Raw genomic sequence first — 22,443 nt, 5'->3', positions numbered from 1 at the left:
ACCTTTTAATAAAGTTTGGTTAGACAGTGGTACAGTATTATTTGCACTGCCCACACATCACAATCTCCCTTCTTATGTCACCAGATCATAAGAAAATAAGACTATAAGAACGGCTATACTGGGTCAAACCAAAGGTCCATCTAGCCCAGTATCCTGTCGTCCAACAGTGGCCAATGCCAATTTCATTTGGTGACCCCTAGTTCTTATGTTATGGGAACAAGTAAATAAATACCTGTCATGATTTTATAGACCTCTATCATATCCCCCCTTAGTCTCTTCTTTTCTGAGCTGAAAATTCCCAGTCTTTTTAATCTCCCTTCATATGGGATGCATTCCAAACCCTGAATCATTTTTGTTGCCCTTTTCTGAACCTTATCCAACACCAATATATCTTTTTTGAGATGAGGTGACCATACCTTTCCACAGTATTCAAGATGTGGGTGTACCATGGTTTTATATAGAGGCAATAAGATATTCTCTGTCTTATTTTCTGTCCTTTTTTTTTTTTTTTTTTTTTAGCAATTCCTAACATTGTTTGCTTTTCTGATTGCACATTGAATGGATGTTTTCAGAGAACTATCCACAGGACTCTAAGATCTTATTTAGTTTCCACCATTTGTATGTATAATTGGGATTATTTTTTCCAAGGTGCATTACTTTGCATTTATCAACATTAAGATTAATTTGCCATTTTGTTGCCCAATCACACAGTTTTGTGAGATCCTTTAGAAGCTCTTCACAGTCTGCTTTATTCTTAACTATCTCAAGAAGTTTAGTATCATCTGCAAATTTTTCTATCTGTTTACTGCTTTCTTCAGATTGTTTATAAATACATTACAACAGGATTGGTCCCAGTACAGACCCTTGGGGGATACCACTAGTTACCTCTCCATTCTGAAAACTGACCATTTATTTTTACCCTGGGTTTCCTGTCTTAACCAGTTATCAATCCAAGAAAGGACTTTCCCTCTTATTCCATGACAACTTACTTTACTTAAGAGCCTTCGGTAAAGGACCTTTTCAAAGGCTTTCTGAAAAGCTATGTACACTTTATTCTGTGATTTGCATAGTCACATAGACAAACTGGAGAACTGGTCTGAGGTAATTAGGATGAAATTCAGTAAGGACAAATGCAAAGTACTCCATTTAGGAAAGAACAACCAGTTGCATGCATACAAAATGGTAAATGACTACCTAGGAAGGAGTACTGAAGAAAGAGATCTAAGGGTCAAAGTGGACCTCAAGCTAAGTATGAGTCAACACTGTGATACTATTGCAAAAAAAGCAAACATCATTCTTAGCTGTTTTAACAAGAGTGTCGTAAGCAAGATACAAGAAGTAATTATTCTGCTCTACTCTGCACTGATTAGGCCTCAACTGGAGTTGTGTGTCCAGTTCTAGTTACCACACTTCAGAAATGATGTGGACAAACTGGAGAAGGTACAGAGAAGAACAACAAAAATTATAAAGAAAACATGACCTATGAGGGAAGATTGAAAGAACTGGAATTGTTTAGTCTGGAGAAGGAAAAAACTAGGAGGGGACATGATAATAGCTTTCAAGTATATAAAGGGTACGTCTAGACTATGGTGCTATTTCGGTACCGGAAGTAACTCGAAATAGTAATGCCGTATCTTTAAACATGCTTGCTATTTCCCGAAATAGTGCCTTATTTCAAAATCAGCTCTTTCAACTAAGACTCAGAATAAGTTGTGCAATTTGCTTAGCGCTAATTTTGTATCTTATTCTGACAGAAGGGTGCTGTCTAGATGCACCCTAAAAGAATATCACAAGGACGAGGAAGAAAAATTATTCACTTTAACTTCTGGTGACAGGACAAGAAGCAATGGACTTAAATTGCCACACAGAAGGTTTAGGTTGGACATTAGAAAAAATTCCTGTCAAAATGGTGAAACACTGGATTAAATTGCCGAGGGAAGTTGTGGAATATCCATCATTGGAGATTTTTAAGAGCAGATGAGACAAACATCAGTCACAGATGGTTTAGATCAGGGGTGGGCAATAATTTTTGATGAGGGGGAGCACACTAAAATGTTGGAAATTGATCAAGGACCACACTCTTCTATGATATTAATGGAAGAGGGGCAGGGTCGGGGATGCAGGTTGGGTGCAGAAGGGACTTTGGGGTAAGGGATTAGAGTGCAGGAAGGAGTGTGGGGTCTGGGAGGGAATCCACACTTTACAATGAATGCATTTAAAAAAAAGTAAAAATAAATAAATTCCAAAGAAAAGGAGGAAAGGGTTTACAGTGTTTTCTCTTATGGTTTTTTCTTCCACTATAGACTATTTTCACAGTAGGAAGCTATCATAAATAACAACATACAATGCAAACATTAGAGTGTCCTTTGTGAAGGATTTAAATTAAGGAGCCACATGATAAAGGCAATCAGCTGAGCATCTGCAGTCCTGAGACACTGTTTTCACTTCTGCATTTGGCCAAGAATGCCTCAGCTGTCAAGGAATGCATATCCTGTTCTGTCGGATATATTGATCCTTCTGACAGTTTCAATGCGGTTGAAAAAGTGTTGTGCAGCAAGGAGATAGTTAGCAGCTGCTTCAGAGAAAAGAGCAGCTACAAATGTAATACTTTCCTCTCCATCTTCCTAAATAGTTAGATACAAGTGGTCTTGTTCTCATAACTGATACCTGGATAGCTAGCAAAGTTTGGACAGTTGGGGCAGGAAGTCCGTTCCCAATACTGGTAGGCTACTGGTGCAGTTAACATTTCAGATGAAAAGGTGGTAATTCAGCTGCAGCAAACTCTCAGGCTTAAATCAAAACAACGTGTGGATAGTTGAACAGAATAACCTTCTGTTCCCATTCACAGCCATCTCTAGCAATCAAATGCTGGAGGTGATAAGCAATTAAGTGACTCAAAGGGGACCATTAACTTCCACTTCAGGTGGTGGTGGTGGTGTGACCATGGCCAAGGGAGCAGAAATAGCACCAAGTGCTGGAAATGGAGAAGATAAGCGTGAGTCAAGAACAAAGAGCACAGGTGTGAGAGTTTGTAAAGTCTTGCTATCACTATTATGCCCACACACGGTGGCCTCCATTACTCCAGTCCCTTTGTGTTTCGCTTTCTCAGCGTGCCTACTGCATCCGGATCATTGGCGTTTTGGCTCATCAGTCCTGCATTTTCATCGTCAGAATCCATGGAAAGATCTTCTTTGGTTGTGTCGTCAGCCTCACTGCAGCTTTCAGTATGGAACCCAGCATTCTCTGCTATGACAGCAGGATCATCCTCTTCATAGTGGCAGCAGTAGCACTTCTCAAAGTTATGGCTGTGATGGAGGATACCAGCTTGGTCACTGAAGCTAATCTGCTGGTCCTTTTTCTGTGCCATATCATGGCTTTCACACTCGGTAGAGAGATCAGATAGCAAGGGGTCACTGCTGAACTCATCCTCATCTTCCATAGCCTCTATTCTTTCAGCTATCTCTTCAGCAGAGGGCTGGTTCTGATCAGGGTAATCCACAAGGATTGTGTCCTGTCTACGCTTGTAGCAATCTGAATGATCATACACAGGATAAGTTTCTTCTGGATAACCTTAGGAACAAAAGTGGCATACACCTTAAAATACTAATTTTGATTTTAAAAGAAAGATGCTGTACTGATACAACCACCTTGATGACAAACGTGTTCAAGGAATGTAGAGCTTACCCTAAGAATTTTAAAGTCATAAGGAGAGCAACACTTAGCTTTTTCTCTGTTGAGGCTCCCTAAAATAAGCTGTTCCAAATTAACACCATCCAAAACTTTGAGGGGATGGAGTGAAATCCGGGTCCCTTTGAAGTCAAAGGCAAAACTCCAATTGACTACAGTGGGGTCAGGACTTCAAACATTTTCAAAAGTGCACCACACCCACCTCTGGGGCTAGACTGAGACCCCCTGGGAGTTGCTGGCTGACAGTCTTTGGAAAATCTGGACCTAGATGTTTAAATAAAAGAAAGATTCTGAATACCTCAGTGCCTTCCAGCTAATGCATGAAAACATATTTTGAAGACCTCAGATACAAAATTAAACAACATCCTTTACATAGCTGGGTAACTAGATAAAAAACAAATACTTTTGTTTATTTCATGTTTTAAAAAGCATCAAGAACTAGGGTAAGAAAGCAGAGCCTGAGGCTATTATTTATGTTTTGAATTATTCTGAAAGCTTCCTAAAGGGCAAAATATTAAGTCTCCTGAAAAAAAGCCTTTAGAATTCAAAAGTTAACACACCACCATCAGGATGGCTTAAAAACACGATCATGTAACACTTACAACAAGAAATCAAAATGAGCTTATAAAGCAGAATTTTAAAAAGACAGAACTCCTGGGGTTAACTTCTCCAATGTTCTTTACAATATTAGAGCAAACAAAGAAACAAAACCAAAATGAAGTAAAGAAGGCACAATAATTTGGTTCTGATTTCCATGGGTATTATGCTGAAGAAAATAAAACCAGGCCACATTAAGAAAAGCAAAGAAATAAATCGATGTCAGGCAAGACAAAGTAGCAAATGGGGTGGACTCAAGGTCATCTGCCAATTTTGGCAGCAGATGCTGCGTTATCCACGCAATGTGAAATGCTAGATAGTTTAACATCCATGTGCTCATTAACATAATTAGAAAAGGAATCCTTTTTGTAAAGTCTTGCTGGCCACGTTTCTGAAAAGACATGAGGCAATTGGGTAGAAGTCTGTTGGCATCTGGAGAAAAATAATCTATTTCTGGCAAAATTACTTTGTTCAGATGACAGTAAAGAAGAAATGAAAGACCCCATTTACCTTCCCAATCTTCCATATAAGGAGCTTCTTCAGCTTCCTTCTCTGGGGATATGCCATCTATGAGTTTTCCTTCCTTCATGACCCTAGTGATCTCTCGCAGCTGCTGGAGTAATTTCTTTTCCTGGTCTGTTGTAACATTTTGGACCCTGCTAGAAAACATCAAACACCACTCCTAAAGGAGTCTGGATAACAGTAGAATCAGTATTTCATATTTGAGTACAATAGGATGGTAACAACAAGCAAGGATAAGAAAACACCCTACACAAACTAAAGTTGTGGAGTTGCTTGGCTGGTAGAGAAAGCAGCATGGTTATGGTAAAGCAGGGGTGGGGAACCTAAGGCCCAGGGGCCAGATGTGGCACCCAGCTTGCTTGGATATGGCCCCAAAGGCTCCGGGCTCCCCCCAGCATTGGGGAGTCTGCAATGGCACTCCAACCCCTCCCTCCCCCACCGCAGGGCTAGAACACACAAAATCTCATAGCCTGGCCCCACCTAGGTTCTGGTGCGTGGGAATATGGAGAGTGTCTTTCTCTTTCTTGTGTAGGTTTTTTTTGGTTTGTTTTTGGTTTTTTGCTTTTCACTTGTGAGAGCCCCCGTCAGGTTTTCTGTGGGTCAGTGGCCCCCAACTCAAAAATGGTTCTCCACTCCTGTTCTAAAGACTCCTTCTCTCTAAGTTGAATGTGACTTGGAATATCCTTGTTTGAGACTCTACAGAAAAATGCACATCCTGTTGTGTTGCTTCATTCAGGTGCTACACTAAGTTTTGAACATTATGTAAGATAGCATGTAAAGCAGTAGCACTCCATAAAAATTCTTTGCTGACAGCATGGATGGTTGCTGAAGCAGCTACTTAAATGTTGCTTTCACAGTACTGGAGTCTCATTGGCCAGTTAAAATATTCTATTTGTGGACTCACAGCCTCATTAAGTCAGTTGGGTAGCAACATAATGTTATCATCAAGCAGCACTGTCAGGATAGCTCTCCTGGGCAGGAGAGAGATGAAAAAATTGGGTGTTTTGGGTTTAATCTTACCTGTGGCATCTTGATTTGAATGGCGATGAGAGAAATTAGGTTATTTTGAGATTAAGTCTAAAGTATAGTTTCTACAGGTGTATCCTGTCACATCATTTACTAATATATTTCATTACCCAGTGAATAGAAGCTCTTTGCCATTAGAAGCACTTAGCTATAACTGTTCATTATATAGTAATCACACATTCTTTTTCTCCTATAATAGCCCGATAGCATTAGTGGTCAGTGGGGAAAAAAATCAGAGAGCAGTCTTTTCATATCTCCACCTGTTAGTTGAAACCAAGTGACTCATTGATTTGGCTGTCAGTTTCTCCCATGCTGATTAAATGGCAGGAACAGAGAAGCACTTGGCCTCAGCAAACTATTTTTGTTATTGTCTTTTGTAAAAGGTAAACAAGAAGCCCAGCTGTGATTTTAAAAAACTTTGCCTGATTCTAATATCACTTATACCAGTGTCAGTCAGGAATCACTCCCCTGAAGTCAATGGAGTTATGCTTCCACAAATGCAGTGACACATCAGAATAGGGCTTTTGGTTTGCAAAACTGGCAGAATAGTTAGGGGTTATGGGCCAGATACTGTTCTCAGTTACACAGGTATAAAGACAGAGTAAATATATTGATTTCATCTGAAAAAGCAAATACAGTACTGTGTTAAATGTAAACTACTAAAAAATAAATGGAAAAATAAAAAGAGATTTGGCAAGTTAAGGAAACTTGTTTGTGATTGTTTAATTTAAATTCAGATAATTAAAAAGCTGCATTTTACTTCTGTACCATAAAGTTTCAAAGCTGTGTTAAATCAATGTTCAATTGTATATTTCTGAAAGAACCATAACAGTTTGTTCAGAGTTATGAATACTCCAGAGTTACAAACAACCTCCGCTCCCATGGTGATTGTAACTCTGTGGGTGTGTCAACACAGCAAAGTTATTTCGGAATAACAGTCGATATTCCGAAATTGCTGTGCGAGCACCTACAGAGCAATTCCGCTATTTCAAAATCATTTTGAAATAACAGGCAGCTTATTCCGACTTCTGTAAGTTTCATTCTATGAGGAATAACGCTTGTTCCGAAATAGCAATTTTGAAATAAGGCCTATGTAGATGCTCCACTGTTGCTATTTTGAAATAGCCCCTTACTGTTCAAAGTTATTCCTCCTTGGGCTCTAAATCAAGGTAGCAAGTCTACATTAGGGAAGCCTGCCTCGGACTAATTTTGAGGCTCCCCTGCAGTGTAGATGTGCTTTTTCGAAATAAGCTATTTCAGTATAACTATTCCAGAATAGCTTATTCCGAAATAACTGTGCAGTGTAGACGTAGCCAGAGGGTCCCACAGAACAGGGGCTGGATTCTCTGGCAGGGAGGGGAGCGTGCACACTCTGAATGCTGCCTGCATAAAGGCAGCACACTCACATGGGCTGAGTGGGAAGTGCTTCCATTTCCTGTGGTTTAGAGACAGGCTCCCTTTCACCATGGGGGCAGAAGGTGGCAAGGTGTCCCACAATCTTGGGTACCTCTGGGTGTCGTGGCAGTGACAAATCAAAATTTGGCCCCATGAGTAACAGATGATATTATTTTTTAAGTGCTCCTGTAAGATGAATGTCACACTTAAGAGGAGTGCAGCATCTAAAACCAGCACATGATTAGGGATGCGGGGATGAAGAGAGGGAGATTATCTCCATGGCTTCCTTATTTTGCACACAACTTTCACTATGGTATATCTGTTCTTGGAAACCCGGGAGCTTCAAGCATCCATTGAGAGCTCCCACATCTCTCTGCCTCATGTACATTCACTTACTAGCAGAAGACACTTGTTCTTCACTCAAACGCTTGTTACAGTTAAAATTCTACATACAGTCTAAAACTAGAAACCAGGATATAATGTTTACAGAGCTGATGGATTTTATGATAATGCTTTCTCATTTTGACTGTCAGAACTGCTGCCCATAAGTTCCATTTCCATTGCTAAAATCAGGCAATAGGGCATTTCCAAACAGCAAGCTTTTATGGACTTGACCAGTGTTGTTTGATAAAATTGCACCATGCTGGTATAAATCAGTTAGGGCCAAATTCCACCTCTTGGTCCCACTGAACTTTGATAGCAGAATTCACTCCATAAAATTGGTCTGGGTCTGAGATGACAAGTGATAAATATCTGAAGTGTGCAGTTGTGGAGTGTGAATGCATGTATTTGAGATGAATGTTATGTATCCTCCCGTAACAAATGGATTTTGTCAGTTGTCTACCGTGGGCTGTAGCTGAAAGAGAACTGCCAGCTTAATCCCCTTTTTCCAAAGACAAAAATATATATAAACTGAATAAATATCACCTATATCTTGAGACGGCAGCCAGCCACCGAGAGCTGACATGAATCGGCTCAGGCAAGGTCCTAGCACATGGTAAAGTCTATTAAAAGGTGTTCAGCTCTCTATACGACTTGTATTTGAAACTCCTGAGTAAGGTTCAACACTGAGGCTTTAAATGGCTTGCTCAGACAGTGAAATTCACCCCGTGCAGAAGGGTAGGCACAAGTCCTATGCACTATTTACATACCACCAAAGCCCTCAAACTTGGACTTAAGTGAAACTTAAATGCTGCATAAACTATGGTGCTGGTCTTCTGTACAGGTAAATGTCTACATGGGATACCCTGTCTGCCTGGACACTGCATAGGAGGAGGCGGCAGACAGTTTACTGTGGAAGAAATGCGGCGAGGAGTCCTGTGGCACCTTATAGACTAACTGAAGTGTAGGAGCATGATCATTTCAGAGTGCAACAGTACTTCATTCTTACTGTGCTTGCTTGTAGCTCCAAAAGAGCTGTTACAATTTGTCATGTCAATGAAGCACATGCTGTACTGTGGCGTCCCAAAATACTCATTGGCAGATATAACGTTTTTATATACATGTGCTGAGATCATAACAGTTCCTAAGGAGCTATCATGATTGCAATGAAAATCTGTAATCTAACTTAAGTGTCTCAAACACTTCAGTTTGGAGCCTTCATCTTCATATATAGGCAGAAGTGATACTGTAAAAATGGCTTCATGGAATTTTATATTTATTCCCTCTCAATTTCCACAGCATGTGTTCAGTTTATGGTAAAAAGATGATTTCTATAAACACGATTTTGTAACTTACAAAGTAGTTGGGGGAGGGATAGCTCAGTGGGTTGTGCATTAGCCTGCTAAACCCAGGGTTGTGAGTTCAATCCTTGCTAAGGCCATTTAGGGCAAAAATTTGTCAGGGATGGTACTTGGTCCTGCTGTGAAGGCAAGGGGACTGGACTTCATGACCTTTTAAGGTCCCTTCCAGTTCTAGAAGATAGGCAATCTCCATTAAAGAAAATTTCTACCTAATTCATCAGAAACAAAGACTTTGCAGCTGAACAGAGCTAAGAATTTCATTCATGCACTAGCCAATAAATAAATAAATATTCCAGCTCTTCAATTTCATTGACTCTGCACTGCTGAGAGAAAATGAGATTTTTTTTTTCTTATCAATAAACAGAAGAGATTCAGAGAGCTAGTGAGTCGAGATTCCAAAATGAGTTTCCCTCAAACTACCTTTGGGCTTTCAAGACAGCTCTGTATCAAACAGACATTTGGGCATATCAGTGCTCACTTGAGTGGAGCTATTTGTTAGAATCAGATGTCCAAGTCTGAAAAACATGCCTACTGGAGCAGATATGCTGAATGAGAAATATACCATTTTCTACATTCTTTTGCTAACTATAATTAAATAAAATCAGAAGCAAAATTTATCTATGACTAAAGCAAATTTAAGACTAAAGAAAATTTAAACTGCAAAACTATGTTATGTGAAAATGCAGCTCTGCTATAAAGAGTAACTAGTAAATGCAGTTTCTTATCCTGTATAGCTGCTCCCTGTGTGAGGCAGAGATGTTTATTAAAATGTTAAAGAATGGTTTTACTGTTTGTTATACTCATTTCTGCATAACCCCACTTTAGGAAAAACATACATTCTTTGCTGGTCTATGCGTCAACAACAGAATATTTAAGTGAGGATGCGTTTACACAGCAGGGCTTAACTCGAAATGAACTATGGAAATTGAGCTACATCAATTGCGTAGCTTATTTTGAAATAACTTACTCTGAAATTCAGAGCATCTATGCAGCATTTATTTCTAAGTACAGCACTCTTCCTCTGACCTCCCTTACTCCTCGTACAAGTGGGCCTCATCCTCCCTGATTGAATTAATCTCGTTATCTCTAGCCTGATTCTGGCCTGAATATTTATACCTGCCTCTGGATATTTCCACTATATGCATCTTACGAAGTGGGTCTTTGCCCATGAAAGCTTATGCTCCTATACATCTGTTAGTCTATAAGGTGCTACAGGACTCCTTGTTGCTTTTGCAGATCCAGAGTAACACAGCTACCCTTCTTATACCCTTGCTTGAAAGATCCTAGCTCAGTGGTTTCCGAACTTTTTGGCATCATGCCCCCTTTTTGATTTTTGAGAAACCCTCACGTCCCCGCCCCCCAATAGCAGCAAAACTTGTTGAGAAAAGAGAAAGAAAAAAAAAAAAGGAACTGACCGGGGCCAAAAACCAAAAAGAGCAGCGAAACTTAGGGGGGGAGATTGACCGAGGGGAAGGGAAGAGGGTAGGTTGCCTCGCGCCCCCCTTGGAATTTCTTCACGCCCCCCCCCCCCCCCAGTTTGGGAACCCATGTCCTAGCTTGACCTTCAGATCCCAAGTTGAGTTTGTAGGATGAGAACTTGGAAAAATCTTTTTAATTGTTACCTGAGCAAATCTGATATGTAAATCACTTTCAGAGTTAAGCTGCACTTTAAGTTCATGAACAATACTGCACAGGCTGCTAAATCTTACGGTAAAATACAGTTAATGAGTGTTTTAAATTGTTCTTTTTGAGAATTAAAGATAGATTGAAGATTATTTATTGTACTATTTTTATGGATTAATATGTGAATGCTATAATAAACTGGGAAGGACAATAAAATAAGGTTATATGAAGGTGACAGATATAAGAACTTTAACAAGGGAAATTAAATTTTTCCTGTAAACAGTCTTCACTATGAGACAAATCAGACAAACTGGGAATGGATTACATCTGTACAAGAGAGAAGACTGAGAATTTCGAGATCGTTTTGAGATTGTTTCAAAGCTTTATGATTCATCATGCCCTTAATCAGATAATTATCTAACAATCTATATTTTGTAATAAATGTATTCTGTTGTCTAACCCTCTTCCTTCTCAGAATCTTACCTCTCTTTCTGTTAATATTTACCAAAAAAATCCCTTTACTCCTTTAAAAGTCTTCTGTTTCTATGAGCGAAGAGTCCCAGTATAGGATGCATGGTTCCTGTGCTGCCCATGATTTACTCTACTTTATTTTAATGCTCCTGACTTCTACTATCCATTGTCATTTTGTTTGCAGTTGAATGGTTATCTTGGTGTTCCCCCCTTTTGTCTGGTGGTATGTCTAGACTGCAAGCATCTTGTGTAGGAAGCTTTTTTAGAAGAGATCTTCTAAAAAAACTTCTTCCAAAAGAGAGCATCCACACTGCCAAAGCGCATTGAAAAAGCAAATCTGCTTTTTTAAAAGATAGTGTCCACAATAAACGGACACTATCTTGCATTTAAGATGTGATTATTATGGATGGAGTGGGCACCAGGGCACCTGTGCTTTTTCCTCTTTCCTGTTCTTTTGAAAGAACTCCTTCTTTCCTGTCCACACATGCCTTTTTCTGAAAGAGCTCTTTCAGAAAAGGCGTTTTTCCCAGTAGAATGAGGTTTACCAATGTTGGAAAAACCCCTGCGTTCTTCCAATTTTCTTTCGAAAGAAAGCAATAGCAGTGTGGACGTAAGTGAAGTTTTTTCGGAAAAACATCTGTTTTTCCGAAAAAAAAACATGCAGCCTACATGAACCCTTAGCTAGCTCAAATATTCTATCTTCTAGTTTACTGACCCTTTTACTTATTCCAGCACAAACTTTCTGTATTTAGCCTGCAGGTCTAGTTACCTCCCAAATCCCGTCTTCCACAAAATCTCCCATATTTAACTACTCACATCAAGACAGGCCTACAAGTAGTACTATAATGTACTATAAAACCCAGAGATTTGTGCAGATGGGATGTAGGGGAGATCAAAATTTCAATCCAGAAACAAATTTTACAAATCAACCCTATTTTTACAAAGGCCCAAACAAAAATTCTAGTTCTAAGCCCTAGTTCTGGAGGTTTTTAAAATCTCATTCTGGTCTCCCACTGACTTCACAGGGCATTGGACCAACCCCTTAAAAAAAACATATAAACAATTAGAAACAAAATTAGAGCAGTGCTAAGGTTTTTCATTCTAGATGTAAAGAGTATACAATTAAAATTATAAGGAAATGGGAACAGATTACAAAATTTGTAATTTTGTAACAAAATCTCAACGTATTCAACTTTCATATTACAGCCAAATACAACTCTTATATCTTGGAGTTATAATTCAGCTTTTTGTGAAAGAATCTTCAATCATTATTTCAAAATAATTGTAAACATAACATATATATTAAGAAGCTTTGCACAAATATTAGTGAGCAATATAACAAAGAAAAACATTTTCAAACACTAATTTAGCAAATTTTCTTTTTTCATTTTTATTAACTAAGTGGGTTTGCAAATCAAACTAGTGGAAATTGCTTAATGAAACAGATTAATATGCAGCCTTGCCCCTAAGGAAACATTTTACAGAGATTCAAAAAGGTTATACTATAGAAAGTATAACCACATTAATGTTTTATAAAAAAATACTCAACACTGGAAGGGAACAGAAAATGAAGTAGTCATCTGTGGTAAAATTCAGAAAATTCATTGGCTATGGAAGATTGTGTATTTTTGCTTTGCTTTTGAGCCCAAGATATTTTCATGTTCAATTTAGACATAGATATCTCCCAAATTACATAGTACATACAATGGGGCGCAGGTGTTCCCCTTTAAGGAAACTGACCTTGGAAAAAACAATTTAATATGGAACTTGAAAAGAAAAATGTGAACAACAGAGCAAAACTGTGTGTCAACACTGTGAAGCAGAAGCAATTAAAATTCTGACATATATAAGAGATTTACATTTTGATACAAAGCAAGTTTAATTTATCTACTCTTCTTCTTTAAATTCCTGTAATATAAAACATACCTGTCACAATTAGGTCCTACTCTATTGATTAATTTTTCCATAGCCGCCTCAGTCTCTCTCAGCTTTTCTTGTAGTTGTGTTAGCTCATAGTCAGCTGAAAAACAAACACAACCACTATCAGCTCTGAAAACATATTCCTCTAGTAGTATTACAGAATGTTTGTCTCAGCAAACACTTTATCAAGCAAAAACTTGATCTTTGAGGGATCTAAGAAGAGCAGATATATTTCAGTCTCCATAAAATTATTGGAAACATTTGCTTTCACTTCTCCAGTTATAAAAAAAGGAGTAGAGAGGTTCCCAAAAGGCACATAGATGTATAGAAAGCATCTTCTCAGAATGGCTAATGAGCAACCACTTGATATGTGGACTGAAGTGATCTGATGATCTTATGTCGTCAAGGAACATATATTGTTATAATGCCTTGTTGTAAAATCAAGAGTTCTTTACCTATTCAATTCTTGTGAATAAAGATTCAAAGCCATTCAAGTTAATACATGTTCTGCTTTCAGATATCTGGCCCTTCATGGATGTAAGGATACAGAGAGACAGTTCAAGGAACTTGCTCTTTAAGTGGGAGGCCCAACTTAAATGTATACCCCAAATTTAAAAAGCACAGCATGAGAACCAGAAGTGCCACAATAGTTTAACAAATAAATAAAAGAAGCAGATTCAGATAAAAAGACATCTTTTAAAAAGTGGAAGTCAAATTCTTGTGGGGGAAATGGAAAGGAACATAAACTTTCTCAAATTAAGTGTAAAAATATATTAAGAAAAGGCAAAAAGGAGTCTGAAGAGCAGCTAGACAAAAACTCAAAAAGTAATAGCAAAATGTATTTTAAGTACATCAGAAGCAGGCAGCCAGCTAAACTATCAGTGGGGCCCTTGGACGATAGAGATGCTAAAGGAGCACTTGAAGATGATAAAGTAATTGAAGAGAAGCTAAATGAATTCTTCTGCTACAGTCTTCACAGCAGAGGATATTGGGGAGATTATCAAACCTGAGCCATTCATTTTGGTGACAAATCTGAGGAACTGTCCCAGTTTGAGGTGTCACTAGAGGAGGTTTTGGAACAAATGGATAAACTTAACAGTAACAAGTCACCGAAACTATATGACATTCACCCAAGAATTCTAAAAGAATTCAAATTGGAAATTTTGGAACAATTAACTGTGGTTTGTAACCTATTCTTTCAATCACCTTCCGTATCTAATGCCTGGAAGATAGCTAACATGATGCCAATATTTAATAAAGGCTCTAGAGCTGATCCTGGCAACTACGGACGGGTAAGTCTAACATCAGTACTGGGCAAATGAGCTGAAACTATAGTAAAGAATAAAATTGACAGACACATAGATGAACATAATTTGTTGGAGAAAAGCCAACATGGTTTCTGTAAAGGGAAATTATGCCTTACTAATCCACTAGAGTTCTTCGAGGGGGTCAACAAGACTCTTAAGTAAAGTAAGTTGTCATGGGATAAGAAGGAAGGTTCTTTCATGGTTTGATAACTGGTTAAAAGCCAGGAAACAAAGGGTAGGAATAAATGGTAAATTTTCTGAGTGGAGAGAGGTAACTCGTGGGGTCCCCCAAGGGTCTAATTTGTACAGTACAGTATGATGGGGGCTAATTTGGCTACGACAAATCAGGAAAGAGATCTTGGAGTTATCGTGGATAGTTCTCTGAAAACTTCCAAACAGTGTGCAGCGGCGGTCAAAAAGGCAAATAGAATCTTAGGAATTATTAAGAAAGGGACAGAAAATAAGATAGAATATCTTACTGTTCCTGTATAGAACTATGGTACGCCCATATCTTGAATACTGTGTACAGATGTGGTCTCCTCACCTCAAAAAAGATATTTTGGCCTTAGAAAGGGTTCAGAAAACGGCAACTAAAATGATTAGGGACTTAGAACAGGTCCCATATGAAGAGAGGTTAAAGCGACTGACACTCTTCAGTTTAGAAAAGAGGAGACTAAGGGGGGATATGATAGAGGTATATAAAATCATGAGTGGTGTGTAGGGGGCGAATAAAGAAAAGTTATTTATTAGTTCCCATAATAGAAGACCTAGAGGACACCAAATGAAGTTAATGGGAAGCAGGTTTAAAACTAATAAAAGAAAGTTCTTCTTCGCACAGCACGTAGTCAACCTGTGGAACTCCTTGCCAGAGGAGGCTGTGAAGGCTAGGACTATAACAGAGTTTAAAGAGAAGCTAGATAATTTCATGGAGGTTAGGTCCATAAAAGGCTATTAGCCAGGGGATAGAAATAGTGTCCCTGGCCTCTGTTTGTCAGAGGCTGGAGAAGGATGGCAGGAGACAAATCACTTGATTATTGTCTTTGGTCCACCCCCTCTGGGGCACCTGGTGTTGGCCATTGTCGGCAGCCAGGCTACTGGGCTAGATGGACCTTTGGTCTGACCCAGTACGGCCATTCTTATGTTCTTATGTCTGTCTTGGGACCCATCCTATTCAAGTTATTTATAAATAATCTAAAAAAAAGGGGGGGGGATAAACAGTGAGGTGGCAACATTTGCAGATGATACTAAACTGCTCAAGATAGTTAAGACCAAAGCAGACTGTGAAGAGCTTCAAAAAGATCTCACCAAACTGACTGGGCAACAAAATGGTAAATGAAATTAAATGTTGATAAATGTAAAGTAATCACATTGGTAAAAATAATCCCAACTCAATTCAATATGATGGGGACTAATTTTACTACAACTACTTAAGAGAGTGATTCTGGAGTTAATGTGGATAGTTCTCTGAAAACATACACTCAGTGTGCAGCGGCAGTCAAAAAAGCAAACAGAATGTTAGGACTCATTTAAAAAGGGATAGAGAATAAGACAAAAAATATCTTATTGCCTTATTGTGTACAGATGTGGTTGGCTCATCTCAAAAAAGATATATTGGCATTGGAGAAGATTCAGAAAAAGGCAACCAAAAAAGATTTGGGGTTTGGAACAGGTCCCATATGAAGAGGTATAAAAGACTTGGACTTTTCAGCTTAGAAAAGAGGAGACTAAGGAGGGATATGGTAGAGGTCTATCACATCATGACTGATATGAAAAAAGTGAATAAGGAAAAGTTATTTACTTATTCCCACAAAATAAGAACTAAGGGGCACCAAATGAAATTAATAGTTAGCAAGTTTAAAACAAACAAAAGGAAGTTTTTCTTCGTTCAGCACACAGTCAACCTCCATGAATCTATCTAGCTCTGTTAAAGTTTTAGCCTTCACCACATCTGTGGCTAGGAGTTCCACAGGTTGACTGTGCGCTGAGTGAAGAAAAACTTCCTTTTCTTTGACCTCCCATTTGACTAGTGACAGATTCTTTAACTGCCAGGAGCTCGGTTTTGAACTGGAAAATCTGGTTGAAAGGGGGTTGACCATGACTGGGCAGTATTACTGAGAAAACACCCAAATTTTGGTTATTGATGGCAAGGAAAGTGGGAGGTGCCAGGCTATTACCTGCTAAACCCTAGTCAGCCAAAGCTGTCTCCTACCTATGTTGGGTGGCTGCAGCTCCCAGACCCAGCTCGGCAGGCAAGCCCTTCTCTCTTGACCCCGATGTGTGGGGTGTGTGTCTGCAGAATAGAGAGGAAGCATAGGCACTGGGGAGCGGGAGGAAGAAAAACAAATGGGGGGTGGCACCTCAGGGGAAGAGTTGGGGCCTCAGTGGGGCAGAGAAGGTATCGACATCCCTGTTGGAGTGTCCCATTTTTAATTACTACAAAGTTACCAATCATGGAGATCGAGAGAGATCCCGGATGACTGGAAAAAAGTAAATGTAGTGCCCATCTTTAAAAAAGGGAGGAAGGACGATCCAGGGAACTATAGGACAGTCAGTCTTACCTCAGTCCCTGGAAAAATCACAGAAGGGATCCTTAAGGAATCCATTTTGAGGCACTTGGAAGAGGGGAAAGTGATCAAGAATAGCCAGCATGGATTCACGAAGGGCAAGTCATGCCTGACCAATCTGATTAGCTTCTATGATGAGGTAACTGGCTCTATAGACATGGGAAAGTCAGTGGATGCGATATACCTTGACTTTAGCAAGGTTTTTGATACGGTCTCCCGCAATATTCTGGCCAGCAAGTTAAGGGAATGTTGATTGGATAAATGGATGGTAAGATGGATAGAAAGCTGGCTAGAAGGTCGGGTCCAGCGGGTAGTGATCAACGGCCAATGTCAGGATGGCGGTCAGTTTCTAGAAGAGTGTCCCAAGGTTCGGTTCTAGGACCGGTTTTGTTCAATATCTTTATTAATGACCTGGGCGAGGGGATGAATTGCAACCTCAGCAAGTTTGCAGATGACACTAAGCTAGGGGGAGAGGCTGATATACTCGAGGGCAGAGATAGGGGCCAGAGTGACTTAGACAAATTGGAGGATTGGGCCACAAGAAATCTGATGAGCAGGGCTCGACAAATACACTCACCCGCTCGCCCATGGTGAGTAGATTTTACCAGCTGGAGAGTGACAGAGTGGACTGGCCAGGTGGGCCATTGCAACGGGCTGGCGGAAGCCCGCACTAAGGGTGGCACGATCCCATCCAATCCACTGGTTGGCGGAGGAGCAGACTGCCGCTGGGAAGGGGAAAGTGCGGCGATTCTTGCCACCGGGCTGCCTGCGTGAAGCTCTAGCACGAGGAGACGGGGCGGGATGCCAGGATGACGTGGCCCCGCTGATTTTAAAGAGCCCTGGCCGCGTGTCCTTGGGAGCTGGCCGCGGCGCGCAGCACAGCCAGGGCCCGCCCCACCGGCTCCAGTCCTGCCACGGCTCCAGCCCCCCCTTTGTCTCGGCGCTGCCCATTTCCCAAGCTGCTCTCCCTCTTCCCTGCGACCCTCTGGCTCTGCGCCACCCTTGAACCCCACACCCTGCTCCCCCCGATCCCTGCCCCCCAAGCTCTGTACTGCCCATTCACTGCACTGCCCCTAGACCCCGATCCCTCTGCCACTCCCATTCTCTGCGTCCCATTCTCCGTGCCTCCACCGCACCCCACATCCTGCTCCCTCCTATCCCTGCCCCCCCAGCTCTGTGCTGTCCCTAGACCACGATCCCTCTGCCCCTCTCGTTCCCCGTGTCCCATTCCCTGTGCTTCCCCTGATCCCTGCGTCCCTCTGACTCTGTTCCTCCCATTCCCCACGCCACCCCTGTACCCCTTCACTGTTCCCTGCACCCCTCTGGCTCTGTGCTGTCCCTGCACCCTGCTCCCCCTGTGGGTCGGGAGTGAAGGGAGCTTATCCATAGGTAGGGGCAGGACAGGGAAGGGAAAAGGCTGTTGTGACCCAGCAGTAAGTGAAAGGAGGAGTTCACTTGAAGCGCCTTTGCCTTTATGGAAAAAAAAACGAATGAAAATGCTATTTGCTATTTATAGGGCTAAAATGCCGGGACAAAAACAAAAAACAAACAAACAAACAAAAACCATTGCAAAATGCAAACGTGTAAAAGACAACCAAAAAAAGGGGGGGGATGTTTTGCTTGGGGCAGCAAAAAACCTAAAGCTGGCCCTGGGGGAGTGGAAGGGGCTGGGCTGTGGGGAGGGGAGGGGAAAAATATGGGGAAGGGGCTTGTGCTGAGGGGATGGGAGAGGAGGAGGTCAGGAGAAGAAGAACAAGAAAGGAGAAGGCACCAAGGGACAGGAGTGCAGGAGAGAGAAATGCCAGGGGGTCAAGTGCAGACAATGAGGAAAAGAGCAGGAGGGGAGATGTCAGTGGGAGGGGGGACAGGGTGATGCTGGGAGAGGATAGGAGAGGGGAAGGGCATTGGGGGCTAGAGGAGGAAGGGAGAGGTGCTGGGAGAAGGCTTGAAAGAAGGGGTGGGGATGGAGCAAGTCATGTGTGAGGGCACAGAGAGGCAGGAGGGGAGGTGCTGGGAGAAGGCTTGAAAGAAGGGGTGGGCATGAAGAAGGCAGGGATGGAGCAAAGCATCTGTGAGGGCACGGGGCATGAAGGGAATGGGGGCAGAGGGTGGTGAGGGGGTGGGTATCAGGGAAAAAGAGGACAAAGGGGGAGGCACCAGGAGGGTGCAGGTGCCAACGGATTCTGGGGGTGAAGCAGAAGGGCAGACACCTGTAGGGGAGGGACCAGCACCAGAGGAGAGAGGCAGTGTAGGTGTGTAGAGGGAGGTTTTAGGAGAGGGAATGAGAAGGGGTAGCTCACATGATCAGAGTGGGGCTACTGTAGGAGTGGGCAGAGGGGGGAGAGAAGGGCTGGTGGAGGGGGGCAGGTCTCAGGAGGGCTGAGGGGAGTGAGAAGGGCAGGAGTCAGGACAGCAGAGGAAGGTGAGGGGTTGGAGGGCAGCAAGGGAGCTGATGGAGAAAGGGGAGGAGACATGGCAGCAGAGAGAAAAGACAGGTTTATAAGATATTTATTAATAACTTATTAGTAATTACTGTTCTTATTCTTATTAGGAATTTATGCCATTAAAAACACTTTTTGTGGGGGAGGATGGGGAGTCCCTTTTTTGTCTGTCAAGTAGGGTTTTCCATAATTTGTCAACCCCTGCTGATGAGGTTCAGCAAGGACTAGTATAGAGTCCTGCACTTGGGATGGAAGAATCCCAAGCACTGTTACAGGCTGGGGACCAACCAGCCAAGTAGTAGTTCTGCAGAAAAGGACCTGGGGATTACAGTGGATGAGAAGCTGGATATGAGTCAACAGTGTGCCCTTGTAGCCAAGAAGGCTAATGGCATATTAGGCTGCATTAGGAGGAGCATTGCCAGCAGATCCAGAGATGTGATTATTCCCCTTCATTCGGCTCTTGTGAGGTCACATCTGAAGTAGTGTGTCTGGTTCTGGGCCCCCCACTACAAAAAGAATGTGGATGCATTCGAGAGGGTCCAGCGGAGGGCAACCAAAATGATTAGGGGGCTGGAGCATATGACCTACGAGGAGAGGCTGAGGGAGTTGGGTCTGTTTAGTCTGCAGAAACGAAGAGTGAGGGGGGATTTAATAGCAGCCTTCAACTTCCTGAAGGGAGGTTCCAAAGAGGCTGGAGAAAGGCTATTCTCAATAGTGACAGATGGCAGAACAAGGAACAATGGTCTGAAGCTGCGGTGGAAGAGGTCCAGATTGGATATTAGGAAAAACTATTTCACTTGTTGTTCGTCCATCGTGGTCAATGAAGACCTCAACACCACTAAGTACTTTGAGACTGGATACAGTGTGTCCGAAGATGACTTATCAGGCCATTTCAGGCACCAAATGTCCTGGAACATGTCGGGTAGCCAGGTATAGGCATTGCAACCATTGCGCTGGTAGCTTTGGACTTGCGCAGCACGCTCTTGTGTTGTGCTTCAGAGATGCACCTTGTTTTGAGAACTTGGCATCCCTTGTGAATGAGACTGCGCCAGTCAGGGCGGTTGTGTGCCAGCGACTCCCAGGTGGTTGTATCAATTCTGAACAACTTCAGGAAGGCCTTGAGTGTATCTTTGTAATGTTTCCTCTGTCCACCATGCAAGCGTTTACCAGTAAAGAGTTCCCCAAAAAGGAGCTGCTTAGGTATACGTTCATCCGGCATACAAATGACATGACCTACCCATCTAATCTGTGCACTCATCAGCAGAGTGTGGACTGACGATAAACTTGCTCTAGAGAGAACCTCAGTTTCCGGTGTTTTGTCTTGCCATCCGATGCGTAATATTATGCAAAGACAAGTCATGTGGAAGTGATTAAGCTGTCTTGTGTGCCTCCGATACACAGTCCACGTTTCACAGGCATACAGGAGGGTGGTGAGTACCACGGCTCTGTAGACCTTCAATTTTGTTGCTTGGCTGATTCCTCAACGTTCCCATACAGTGGGGCGCAGTCTACCAAAAGCAGAACTTGCCTTCGCTATTCTGCACGTGACTTCTATGTCAATGTTAGCTGCATGGGAAAGAGTACTGCCGAGGTAAGTGAACTGGTCCACCGCCTGTAGCATCCGTCCTGTGACTGTGATTGTGGGTTTTGTGTACGGTGCATAAGGGACAGGCTGATACATGACTTCGGTCTTTCTGCTGTTGATGGTGAGTCCAAAGTTGTCACAAGCTGTGCAGAACTTGTCCACACTGACTTGCATCTCTGCTTCAGAGCCAGCATACAAGGCACAATCATCGGCAAACAAGAAGTCTCTCAGAACAGTCTCTTTCACTTTGGTGATAGCCTGAAGTCTCCTCAGGTTGAAAAGATTCCTGTCCACTCTGTACTTAAGGCTGATTCCGGCAATGCTGTCCTGAAAGGCATCATTCAGCATAGCAGTAAACATGATGCTGAACAGTGTAAGTGCGAGTACACAGCCCTGTTTGACGCCATTGGTGACTGGGAATGCCTTAGAAGATTCTCCACCGTCTAGCACTCTGGCCATCATGCCATCATGAAACTGGCGTACCATCTGAATGAATTTGGGGGGGAAGCCAAACTTTGACATGATCCTCCACAGACCTTGTCAGCTGACAGTGTCGAAGGTTTTCGTGAGGTCAACAAAGGTTGTGTAAAGTTCACGATTCTGCTCCTGACATTTCTCCTGAAGTTGGCACGTGGCAAAGATCATATCAATAGTCCCGCGGCCCTTACGAAAGCCACATTGTGACTCCGGCAGGCCACACTCCAGATGAGTGACCAAACGATTTAACATCACTCTTGAAAGGATTTTACCTGCGATGGAAAGCAGCGAAATTCCCCGATGATAGTCACATACCTGTTGATTGCCCTTCCTCTTATAGAGGTGTACAATGGATGCATCCTTGAGTTCCTGAGGAATGGATCCTTGCTCCCAAAAAGACTGGAACTCTGTGAGCTTCTCTGTGAGTACGTGACCGCCAGCTTTATAGACCTCTGCAGGTATAGCGTCTGCCCCTGGAGCTTTGCCGCTGGATAGCTGGCTAACAGCTTGTGAAACTTTGGCTACTACCGGTGGATCATCCATGGCGCCATTGATGTCAACCTGGGGAATCCTCTCAATAGCCTCATCGTTGATTAATGAGGGTTGGTTGAGGATGTCTTCAAAATGTTCAGCCCATCTCTGCAGGATCTGAGCCTTCTCTGTAATCAGAGTTGAACCATCTGTACTAATAAGGGGGAAGCTCCCGAGAGACTGAGGTCCATAGAGAGTGTTAAGGGCTGCATAGAACCGTTTCAGTTCATTCCTGTCAGCATGCCCCTGAATTTCAGCTGCCTGGTCACTTAACCAAGCATCCTGTATTTTATGCAGTTTGTTATGGACTGTCCTGCGAGCATTTGCAAAGGCATTCTTCTTGGCAGCTGATGATGGATCATTCTGATGTGCACGATGAAGGCGGTGCTTTTCAGCAAGTAGAGACTATCTCCCCATCATTCTCATCGAACCAGTCGGGCTGCTTGCGCAAAGAGGGTCCCAAAATCTTCAGTGCAGATGAGTGGATAGCATTCCATAAAAGTTCCCAGTTGTCCACAGTGCTGCCTACAAGGTGCAGGTTGGAAAGCCTGCTTT

General features: G+C 42.2%; 1 protein-coding gene across 4 annotated transcripts in view; it reads right to left on the bottom strand.

Moving 5' to 3' along the window:
• Nucleotides 1-445: 445 nt before the first annotated feature.
• RIC3 (RIC3 acetylcholine receptor chaperone) overlaps nt 446-22,443 on the bottom strand; it is a 38,515-nt gene continuing 16,517 nt past the window's right edge. For 3 of the 4 annotated variants that reach the window (XM_075928012.1, XM_025186265.2, XM_006126333.4), the window contains exons 4-6: nt 12,990-13,083; nt 4,795-4,943; nt 446-3,570 (exon numbers count right to left, since the gene is read on the bottom strand). In XM_075928012.1, coding sequence (XP_075784127.1) covers nt 3,077-3,570; nt 4,795-4,943; nt 12,990-13,083 — 737 coding nt within the window. In that variant the 3' untranslated portion in view covers nt 446-3,076. The remainder of the gene's footprint in view (nt 3,571-4,794; nt 4,944-12,989; nt 13,084-22,443) is intronic. The other variant, XM_075928013.1, reaches the window with a different exon arrangement.

The sequence above is a fragment of the Pelodiscus sinensis genome, chromosome 4 (assembly GCF_049634645.1).
Source record: "Pelodiscus sinensis isolate JC-2024 chromosome 4, ASM4963464v1, whole genome shotgun sequence".
Lineage (NCBI taxonomy): Eukaryota > Metazoa > Chordata > Testudines > Trionychidae > Pelodiscus > Pelodiscus sinensis.
This window is presented reverse-complemented; position numbering and strand designations above follow the sequence as displayed.